The following is an 11,289-nucleotide window of genomic DNA, read 5'->3' as shown; positions in this document are numbered from 1 at the left end:
ACTCCCTCCCTCCCTAGGAGACAGATTTAAACTTTAAAATGTGAATAACTTAAACATAACACCGATTTCAATGAAACTTCTTCCATTAGCACCAAAGGGACGACGGTCAGTAAGGTGGGCCTAAAATTGTCGCGCTATCATGTACCGTTTTAGCTGTAGTTCAGGAACAAACAAACAAACAAACGAGAGTCTTAGTATACAGATGTATGTGTATATTTTCACACACTGAACTATTTTTCTCGTTTATTATATTGTCTGCAGTGTGCTATGTTTACATATTGTGTTGTGCTGTTGCAAGTAAGAATTTCATTGTTCTCTCTGGGGCACACGACGATGAAACACTCTGGATCTGACTCTAGACTCATTATTAATTGGAGATAGACCCAAAAAGCTGGAGCAACTCAGCGGGACAGGCAGCATCTCTGGAGAGAAGGAATGGGTGACGTTTCGGGTCGTTATTAATTGGGGCTGCCGACAGTGGGTATTAATAATAGCAAAGGGCTTGGTCTTCTTGCCTTTGAGGCAGCAGAAGTTATGGAGCTGCTTCTGCTGTCCCTGTACGTTGTCGTTCGCCTGACTGAGGTCAGTTGACGGGGCTCACCACGGGGGAGGTCGACAACGTGGGCCCCAAAGGGGTTGGTAATAGCATGGAATTGATGAGACAATAGACAATAGGTGCAGGAGGAGGCCATTCGGCCCTTCGAGCCAGCACCGCCATTCAATGTGATCATGGCTGATCATTCTCAATCAGTACCCCGTTCCTGCCTTCTCCCCATACCCCCTGACTCCACTATTCTTAAGAGCTCTATCTAGCTCTCTCTTGAATGCATTCAGAGAATTGGCCTCCACTGCCTTCTGAGGCAGAGAATTCCACGGATTCACAACTCTCTAACTGAAAAAGTTTTTCCTCATCTCAGTTCTAAATGGCCTACCCCTTATTCTTAAACTGTGGCCCCTTGAGGGCAGAGAAGGGTTTGGCTATGGGGTATCAGCTAATGCCAAGGTCAGTCATGGCAAGGTGCCAGTTTTAGTGATTAGATATTTATAGCAATGAGCGGCTACTGCAAAGGATAAGCTGTAGCGGGTAACCTGAAATACAGTGGCAGGAGATAGTGTAACAGCAAGGGGCTGGTTACACTGAGGAGTGGCTGGTAGCGAGGTGTCCACTACAGCACGAGGTTACTTACACTGAGGGATTGGTGGTGACGAGAGCAGTTGTTGCCACTGTGGGCATCAGTGTTGAGAGATCAGTGACAGGGCCATCTTGTTGATATTGCGTGTGGAATTCTCTGCCTCAGAAGGCAGTGGAGGCCAATTCTCTGAATGCATTCAAGAGAGAGCTAGATAGAGCTCTTAAGGATAGCGGAGTCAGGGGGTATGGGGAGAGGGCAGGAACGGGGTACTGATTGAGAATGATCAGCCATGATCACATTGAATCATGGCTGGCTCGAAGGGCCGAATGGCCTCCTCCTGCACCTATTGTCTATTGTCCATTGCCTTCCAACTGTAGAGCCAGCTTCCATGTTGACCTCCGATACAACCTGTCTGGAGTTTACGTGTTTTCCCCGTGCTTGTGTGATTCTCCCCTGAGCAATGGGGTTTCTGTCTGCACCCCAAAGAAGGTTAATTGGCTGCGAAAACTTGCTCCTTAGTTTTGGCAAATGACAAAAAAAGAATCAAAAGGATTTAATGTGTACTAGACCATGTGGAGCCATTGGGGCCAAACCTCTCTTGCATTGGTGCAGCACCCTCTCCTATCCCCTCTCCCCTCCCCCACTCACCCCTCCCTTCTTCCCTCCCCCTTCCTCTCCCCCACCCTCCACACCCCCTCCCTCCCTCCTCCTCTCCCCCACCCTCCACACCCCCTCCCTCCCTCCTCCTCTCCCCCACCCTCCACACCCCCTCCCTCCACTCCCCCTCCTTCCCTTCCCCCCTCTCCTCCTGCTCCCTTATCCTCCTCGCCTCCCCCTCCCCTCCCCTCCCCTCCTCTCCCCTCCCCTCCTCACCTCCCCTCCTCACCTCCCCTCCTTCCCCTCCCCCCACTCCATCCCCCTCAACCCCCTTATCCTCCCTCCCTCCATCCCCTCTCCTCCCCTCCCCATCCTCCTCCCCTCTCCCTCCCCATCCTACTCCTTCCCTCCACCTCCTCACCTCCCCTTCCCCCACCTTCCCTTCCCCTCCACATCCCCTCCCCCTCCCCCTCCCTCTCCACCCCTTCTCTCCCCCTACCCCTCCCCTCTCCTCCCCTCCCCCTCCCCCTCCCGTGTCCAACCCCCTCCCTTCCGCACCCCCTCCCCTCAACACCCCCTCCCTCCACCTCTTCCTTCCCCCACGTTCCCCTCCCCCCTTCACCCCTTCCTCCATTCCCCTCCCCCCACTCCATCCCCCTCAACTCCCCCTTATCCTCCCTCCGTGGTCGTAGGTTGTCATAGGTGTCATCATAGGTTGTCGTAGGTGCGGTCGTAGGTGGACGTCCTAAGTCGTGACGATTGGTCGCCGGTTGTCAGTAGTGTGCCGTCGACTAGGTGGTAGGTTGTTGTAGCTTGTCGTGGACATTGTCGTAGGGGGTTCCAGTCGCCGGTTTTTCGGCGACCTGCTACGACTTGAAACTTTCAACTATCTCTACTTCAGCGTCCTCAATGTATATGGGGTGTGGTCTGTGGACTGCTTCACTTCACTTCCAATTTCCATCCTGCCCTTAAATATATCTGGACTATCTCCGACATCTCCCTCCCGTTTCTGGACCTCACCATCTCCATCACAGGAGACAGACTAGTGACGGACATCTACTATAAACCCACTGACTCCCACAGCTATCTGGACTACACTTCTTCCCACCCGGTCTCCTGCAAAAAGTCTATCCCCTACTCCCAATTCCTCCGTCTACGCCGCATCTGCGCCCGGGATGAGGTGTTTCACACTAGGGCGTCAGAGATGTCCTCATTCTTCAGGAAACGGGGCTTCCCCTCCTCCATTATAGATGAGGCTCTCACTAGGGTCTCTTCTACATCCCGCAGCTCCGCTCTTGCTCCCCCTCCCCCCACTCGCAACAAGGACAGAATCCCCCTCGTTCTCATCTTCCACCCCAACAGCCAGCATATCCAACAAATCATCCACCAACATTTCCGTCACCTACAACGGGACCCCACTACTGGCCACATCTTTCCATTCCCTCCCCTTTCTGCGTTCCGCAGAGACCGTTCCCTCCGTAACTCCCTGGTCCACTCGTCCCTTCCTACCCAAACCACCCCATCCCCGGGCACTTTCCCCAGCAACCGCACGAGATGCAACACCTGTCCCTTTAACTCCCCCCTCAACTCCATCCAAGGACCGAAACAGTCTTTCCAGGTGAGACAGAGGTTCACCTGCACCTCCTCCAACCACATCTATTGTATCCACTGCTCTAGATGTCAACTTCTCTACAACGGCGAAACCAAACGCAGGCTCGGCGATCGTTTCGCTAACACCTTCGCTCAGTCCGCATTAACCAAACTGATCTCCCGGTGGCTCAGCACTTCAACTCCCCCTCCCACTCCCAGTCTGACCTTTCTGTCATGAGCCTCCTCCAGTGCCATAGTGAGGCCCACCGGAAATTGGAGGAACAGCACCTCATATTTCGCCTGGGCAGCTTGCAACCCAGCGGTACGAACATCGACTTCTCCAACTTTAGATAGTTCCTCTGTCCATCTCTTCCCCTCCCCCTTCCCAGATCTCCCTCTATCTTCCTGTCTCCACCTATATCCTTCCTTTGTCCCGGACCCCCTGACATCAGTCTGAAGAAGGGTCTCAACCCGAAAAGTCACCCATTCCTTCTCTCCTGAGATGCTGCCTGACCTGCTGAGTTACTCCAGCATTTTGTGAAATAAATACCTTCGATTTCATATCATATCATATCATATCATATCATATATCTACAGCCGGAAACAGGCCTTTTCGGCCCTCCAAGTCCGTGCCGCCCTGTGATCCCCGCACATTAACACTATCCTACACCCACTAGGGACAATTTTTACATTTGCCCAGCCAATTAACCTACATACCTGTACGTCTTTGGAGTGTGGGAGGAAACCGAAGATCTCGGAGAAAACCCACGCAGGTCACGGGGAGAACGTACAAACTCCTTACAGTGCAGCACCCGTAGTCAGGATCGAACCTGAGTCTCCGGCGCTGCATTCGCTGTAAAGCAGCAACTCTACCACTGCGCCACCGTGCCGCCCTTTACCAGCATCTGCAGTTATTTTCTTACGCTTCCCAACCTCAATCATTATCTATCTCCTATGTACGAAGTGCACCCCACCACTCTATGAAGACATAAAATCAGGCACAAACAATGTCCCAAACATACTTCTCAGCATGTTTGGGACATTGAGGGTTAAATTGAGTTTCGCAGTCTTACCCAATGAGGAACACAAAATGGCTGAAATGACAGATTTATAACGCACTGTTAAACAAACGACCGGGAGGATTCACCCACTGTGTTGTTGTTCAAAGTTTCAATGAGAGAACGACCCCACATGTGGATGTAACTGAATGGTTTCATAATACAAAATACTGCAAGGCAAGGGCAAGGCGTGAAGTTTCACTTCGTAAACTAAATGAAGACTTCAGGGTAACTCCCATAATCCCAAGCAGCCATGCAGGGCAGCCAACTACTACTGCAGCGTGGAGTTACTGGTGTGAGAAACAGAGAAGCCCCTTCTTTATAAACGCAATGGAGCGATTTTGTGTTTAAAATTCGAAAGATATGAGGAGAGGAGAGAGGAGGAGAGCAGAGGAGGGGAGGGGAGAGGAAGGCAGAGCCAGAAGAGGAGAGTGGGAGAGAGAGGGAGAAAGAGGGAGAGCAGACAGAGGAGAGGAGAGGAGAGGAGAGGAGAGGAGAGGAGAGGAGAGGAGAGGAGAGGAGAGGAGAGGAGAGAGAGAGGAGAGGAGAGGGAGAGGAGAGGAGAGGAGAGGAGAGAGAGAGAGAGGAGAGGAGAGGAGAGGTAGGAAGAGGAGGAGAGGAGGAGAGGGAGGAGAGGAGAGGAGAGGATCGAGGAGAGGAGGAGAGGAGAGGAGGGAGGGTAGGAGGGAGAGGAGGAGACAGAACAGAACAGAGAGGAGAGGAGGAAGGGGAGAGAGAGGAAGGCAGAGCAGAACAGAGGGGAGCAGAACAGAGGGGAGCAGAACAGAGGGGAGCAGAACAGAGGGGAGAGCAGAACAGAGGGGAGAGCAGAACAGAGGGGAGTGAGCAGAACAGAGGGGAGAGCAGAACAGAGGGGAGCAGAAGGCAGAGGGGAGCAGAACAGAGGGGAGCAGAACAGAGGGGAGCAGAACAGAGGGGAGCAGAAGGCAGAGAGGAGGGGAGAGAAGATGAAGTCAGACCAGAGGAGGGGAGGGGAGAAGAGAACAGAGGGCAGAGGAGAGGAAGGCAGACCAGAGGAGGGGAGGAGAGGAGAGGACACAAGAGTACTGACGCTGGAGTAACTCAGCAGGTCAGGCAGCAGCGTTTCCTGGGGGGGAATGGAAAGGCGTCGTTTCGGGTCGAGACCCTTTAGTTTATCTTATTCGGCGTGAACTGCTCAACTCACGGGCACAGACTGACTGAAGAAGGGTCTCGACCAGAAACATCACCCATCCCTTCTCTCCAGAGATGCTGCCTGTCCCGCTGAGTTACTCCAGCACTTTGTGTCTTATCTTCAGGATATTACACACACACACACTGTTTGGAGTTGTTGACTGGGTTGTTGTCCAGCTCAACGCTTCAATTAAATGCATCGCCTTTCCAAGTTGATGGAAGTGCACTTTGAGTAAGAATTTAAACGTTAGATAATCATCATTTAATGAAGCATTTAAAAAAATATTTTTCAAATCACTTGCAACATGTTTTAGCTGCAGTATTTCATTTTATTAATTAATACTGAGTCTTTAAACGCATGTGACTGTTGAAGGTGAAAAATAATGTTTTGCAAAATCTTATCTGTAAGACGTTGTTTGTAGCAGAATACCATGTCCTTCAGAAGTCCCAAACCACTTCTTCGGTCCGAAGAAGGGTCTCGACCCGAAACGTCACCCATTCATTCTCTCCTGAGATGCTGCCTGACCCGCTGAGTTACTCCAGCATTTTGTCAATAAACACTTGGTCATTGAAACGCGATTCAACAACGCAGTTATGAACATTTCAACTCGTTTCTTGCAGAGCCAGCAACAAACAAAAAAGTCGCCTTAAGTTTTAAAAGTTCTGATAGTTTTGCCACTCACTGTGACAAAGTTCATTACCCCTGTTCCCTTTATGGGATTGATAGGTCGTGTGCGTTTGGAACGCGTTTCAATGGCCGGGGAAGTGGTTTGGGACTTCTGAAGGACATATTATTTAGCTACAAACAACGTCTGACAGATAAGATTTCGCAAAACATTACTTTTTTTAACAGTCACATGCGTTTAATGACTCGGTATTAAATTAATAAAATGAAATACTGCAGCTAAAACATGTTGCAAGTGATTTGAAAAAAATATATTTTAATTAATAATAATAATAATATTTATTTTATATAGTGCTTTTCAAGAAGATACTCAAAGACGCTTTACAAAGCAAACAAGACATAAAAACAAACAAACAAAAGATTTGTCCTGACGGATTAATTGATTCTTAATTAAATGATGATTTCAATTCCTACTCAAAGTGCACTTCCATCAACTTGGAAAGGAGATTCACTTAATGAAAGCGTTGGGCTGGGCTCGTCCCAGTCAACAATGTGTGTTCATCTCCCCGCTGGACCTAGTTTACCTTGTTGTTTCTGACCCTGCTGTGCAGATATCTCTCACGACCAAGGGGCAAAAAAACCCAACCAGCAATGTTCAAATCGCACTCGTGGTGGTGATAACTGTCTCAGATTGAAAGCATCTGCGAACTTGGCTGAGTTTTATTGTCACGTGTACCGAGCAAAGTGAAAGGATTTCGTGGAATGCCAAGTCAGCAGAAAGACTGAACGTGATCACAGTCGAGCCATTCACAGAGTACAGGTACAATGATAACGGGAATAGCGTTGAGTGCAGGATCCAGTCCAGCAAAGTCTGATTCTAGATCGCCCCAGAGTCTCCAGTGAAGTGGACAGAAATGGCTCAGGACCGCTCTCAAGTTGTTGACAGGATGGTTCAATTGCCTGATAACAGCTGGGAAGAAACTGTCCCTGAATCTGGAGGTGAGCATTTAAAAACTTTCTTCTGAAGAAGGGTCTCGACCGGAAATGTCACCTGTTCCTACCCTCCAGAGATGCTGCCTGTCCCGCTGAGTTACTCCAGCATTTTGTGTCTATCTTTGGTGTAAACCAGCATCTGCAGTTCCTTCCTACACTAAGATGTTCGGGCAGTTTGAGATCAAGAAGGAGGTGGTGTTGGGTCTCTTGAAAAGCATGAAGGTGGATAAATTCACAGTGCCTAGTGTGATCGATCCCAGATTATTGAGAGAGGCAAGAGAAACAATTACAGGGGTCTCGACATCAATAGACAATAGGTTGCACGAGTAGGCCATTCGGCCCTTCGAGCCAGCACCACCATTCAATGTGATCATGGCTGATCATTCACAATCAGTACCCCGTTCCTGCCTTCTCCCCATACCCCCCTGACTCCACTATCCTTAAGAGCTCTATCTAGATCTCCCTTGAAAGCATCCAGAGAACTGGCCTCCACTGCCTTCTGAGGCAGATAATTCCACAGATTCACAACTCTCTGAGTGAAAAAGTCTTTCCTCATCTCCGTTCTAAATGGCCTACCCCTTATTCTTAAACTGTGGCCCCTGGTTCTTTCTTCGTTCTTTCTATCCTTTTCAACCACAGACAGAGGACTGGAGAGTAACCCGTATCCTTAATTTAAGGAAATTAAAGATAATCCAGGAAATTATGGGATGATTAACCGTGAATCAATAACTTCAATTAGGGAAGTTATTGGAGAGAATTCCTCCAGGTGGGACTTACTCCCATTTGGGAGAGATTGTGATAATTCGGGCCAGTCAGCGTAACTTTGTTTGCGGCAGATCATGTGTTACTAACGACTGAATTTTCGAAGTGGTGGCCAAGGCGGTTAATGAGTATTGGGCCAAGGAAGTTGTCTATATGGTTACAGGGAGGCGCGGTGGCGCAGCGGTAGAGTTGCTGCCTTACAGCGCCAGAGACCCGGGTTCGATCCTGACCTCGGGTGCTGTCTGTACGGAGTTTGTACGTTCTGCCCGAGACCTGCGTGGGTTTTCTCCAGGTGCTCCAGCTTCCTCCCACACTCCAAACACCTACGGGTTTGTAGGTTAATTGGCTTGGTATAATTGTAAGATTGTGTAGGATAGCGTTCGCTGGTCGGCACGGACTCTGTGGGCCGAAGGGCCTGATTCCGCGCTGTATCTCTAAACTAAAGTAAAGAAACTCATGGTCGGCTGATCCAGAAGATTAAAATGCATATGATCCAAGATGACTTGGTTGTATTGATAGTGTAAGAAAATAACTGCAGGTGCTGGTACATGTCGAAGGTATTTATTTCACAAAATGCTGGAGTAACTCAGCAGGTCAGGCAGCATCTCAGGAGAGAAGGAATGGGTGATGTTTCGGATCGAGACCCTTCTTCAGACTGATCAAGGGTCTCGGCCCAGAAACGTCACCCATTCCTTCTCTCCTGAGATGCTGCCTGACCTGCTGAGTTACCCCAGCATTTTGTGAAATAAATACCTTGGTTGTATTGATTGAGCACTGGCTTGCCTGGGGAAGTGGGTTGTGGTGGAAGTGCGTTATTCTGGATGGGGGTCTGTAATCAGAGATGTTTCATTGGGGTGCGTGTTGTAGCTTTTCCAAAACTTTGGTTATGCTACATTTGGAGTGTTGTGTGTAGTTCCGGTCATCCCATTACAGGAAGGATGGATGGAGAGAATTTGAAGAAGGTACACAGGTTTACCAAAATGAAGAAGGGTTTTGAACCAAATGGGTCACCCATTCCTTCTCTCCAGAGATGCTGTCTGTCCCGTTGAGTTACTCCCGCACTTTCTGTCTATCTTACCAAAATGTGACCTGGATTAGATTATCGGACCATCAGTGATAGGAGCAGAATAAGGCCATTCGGCCCATCAAGTCTGATCCGCCATTCAATCATGGCTAATCTATCTCTCCTGCCTTCTCCCTCTAACCTCTGACACCAGTATTATTCCAGAATCTATCTATCTCTGCCTTAGATATATCCACTGACTTGGCCTCCACAGCCTTCTGTGGCAAAGAATTCCACAGATTCACCAGTTTTTGAACACCCCTGTAAGATCACTTCTGTGCTCCACGGAATAAAGTCCTAGCTAGCCCATTTTTTCCCTATAGCTTAGACTCTTAATTCCGAGCAACAGCCTCGTAATTCTTCTCTGCACTTTTTCCAGTTTAGTGACATCCGTCCTAAAGCAGGGTGACCAAACACAATAAGCCAAACACAATATTCCAGAGTCTGAAGAAGGGTCTCGACCCGAAACGTCACCCATTCCTTCTCTCCAGAGATGCTGCCTGTCCCGCCGAGTTACTCGAGTCTTCGATTTAAAGCAGCCTCTGCAATTCCTTCCCACACAATACTCCAAATGCAGCCTCACCAACGACTTGTACAACTGTGAAATAGCATCCCAACTTCTATACTCAGTACCCTGACTGATGAAGGCAATGTGCCAAAAGCCTTCTCGACCACCCTATCTACCTGATGTCTTTTTCATGGAAATCTGTACCTGTACTCCAACATCCCCCTGCTCTACGACACTTGCCCTAGCTAGCGGGAGTATTAACGGACACCTCCCTACTCCGTTCAGAGGTACCCACCTGCTTCAGGGAGACAACCATCATCCCAGTGCTGAAGAAAAGCAAGACCTCGTGCTCCAACGGCTGCCGTCCAGCAGCCTTGGAAACTGCGTGTTGTTTGATCCTATATTTGCCGTTAGCTGTTCAATTGTCTACTATACTGGGCGGCACGGTGGCGCAGCGGTAGTTGCTGCCTTACAGCGAATGCAGCGCCGGTGACTCGGGTTCGATCCTGACTATGGGCGCCGTCTGTACGGAGTTTGTACGTTCTCCCCGTGACCTGCGTGGGTTTTCTCCGAGATCTTCGGTTTCCTCCCACACTCCAAAGACGTACAGGTATGTAGGTTAATTGACTGGGTAAATGTAAAAATTGTCCCTAGTGTGTGTAGGATAGTGTTAATGTGCGGGGATCGCTGGGCGGCGCGGACTCGGTGGGCCGAAGGGCCTATTTCCGCGCTGTATCTCTAAATCTAAATCTAAATTCATTCATGTCTGGATGTGGTCAGATTACAGAGTTACGATCAGTTCCAGTATTTAGATTGGTCACTCCAATTTAGATATTTAACTCACAGGTAGTCCACCTTCCCCAGATTGGCACCTAAGACTGTGGTTCATCAAGGGTGATATCCTGGCTAGAAAACAATGGGGGAGTGAGGGACGTGGCAGCCCAGTATGTTATAGATTATGGTGGAATCCTCTTCTACCTGCTCTTCTATATTGTGGCACGGTGGCGCGGCGGTAGAGTTGCTGCCTTACAGTGCTTGCAGCGCCGGAGACCCAGGTTCGATCCCGACTACGGGCGCTGCCTGTATGGAGTTTGTACGTTCTCCCCGTGACCTGCGTGGGTTTTCTCCGAGATCTTAAGATCCCTCCCACACTCCAAAGACGTACAGGTTTGTAGGTTAATTGGCTTGGTGTGAGTGTAAATTGTCCCTAGTGTGTGTAGGATCGTGTTAAAGTGCGGGGATCACTGGTCGGTGCGGACTCGGTGGGCCGAAGGGCCTGTTTCTACGCTGTATCTCTAAACTAAACTAAACTGAACTAAACTAACTACTGCTGCTGATAGTTCATGACACCTCATAGATGGTCACTTTCAGTGGACAGATCTGTCGTGAAATTGTTCCATTTATCACAATAATCGTGCCATACAACTCAAGGGTGGATGTCCTCAGTACTGTGTGCAGTTTTGGTCTCCAAATTTGAGGAATGACATTCTTGCTATTGAGGGCGTGCAGCGTAGGCTCACTAGGTTAATTCCCGGGATGGCGGGACTGTCGTATGCTGAAAGACTGGAGCGACTATGCTTGTATACACTGCAATTTATGAGAGGGGATTTTATTGAAGCGTGTAAGATTATTGAGGGATTGGACACGCCAGAGGCAGGAAACATGTTCCCAATGTTGGGGGAAGTCCAGAACCAGGGGCCACAGTTTAAGAATAAGGGGTGGGCCATTTAGATGAGGAAAAACTTTTTCGCCCAGGGAGTTGTGAATCTGTGGAATTCTCTGCCTCA

General features: G+C 49.3%; 1 protein-coding gene across 5 annotated transcripts in view; it reads left to right on the top strand.

The window, feature by feature from the left end:
* The first annotated feature begins 4,422 nt into the window (after positions 1-4,422).
* slc2a9l2 (solute carrier family 2 member 9, like 2) overlaps positions 4,423-11,289 on the top strand; it is a 250,648-nt gene continuing 243,781 nt past the window's right edge. For 3 of the 5 annotated variants that reach the window (XM_078407314.1, XM_078407296.1, XM_078407275.1), the window contains exons 1-2: positions 4,423-4,671; positions 6,788-7,175. In XM_078407314.1, the coding sequence (XP_078263440.1) occupies positions 7,091-7,175 (85 nt within the window). In that variant the 5' untranslated portion in view covers positions 4,423-4,671; positions 6,788-7,090. The remainder of the gene's footprint in view (positions 4,672-6,787; positions 7,176-11,289) is intronic. The other 2 variants (XM_078407305.1, XM_078407285.1) reach the window with 2 other exon arrangements.

The sequence above is a fragment of the Rhinoraja longicauda genome, chromosome 1 (assembly GCF_053455715.1).
Source record: "Rhinoraja longicauda isolate Sanriku21f chromosome 1, sRhiLon1.1, whole genome shotgun sequence".
In the NCBI taxonomy this organism is placed as follows: domain Eukaryota; kingdom Metazoa; phylum Chordata; class Chondrichthyes; order Rajiformes; family Arhynchobatidae; genus Rhinoraja; species Rhinoraja longicauda.
Note: the sequence above shows the minus strand (reverse complement) of the source record. Positions and strands in the feature narration are given on the sequence as shown.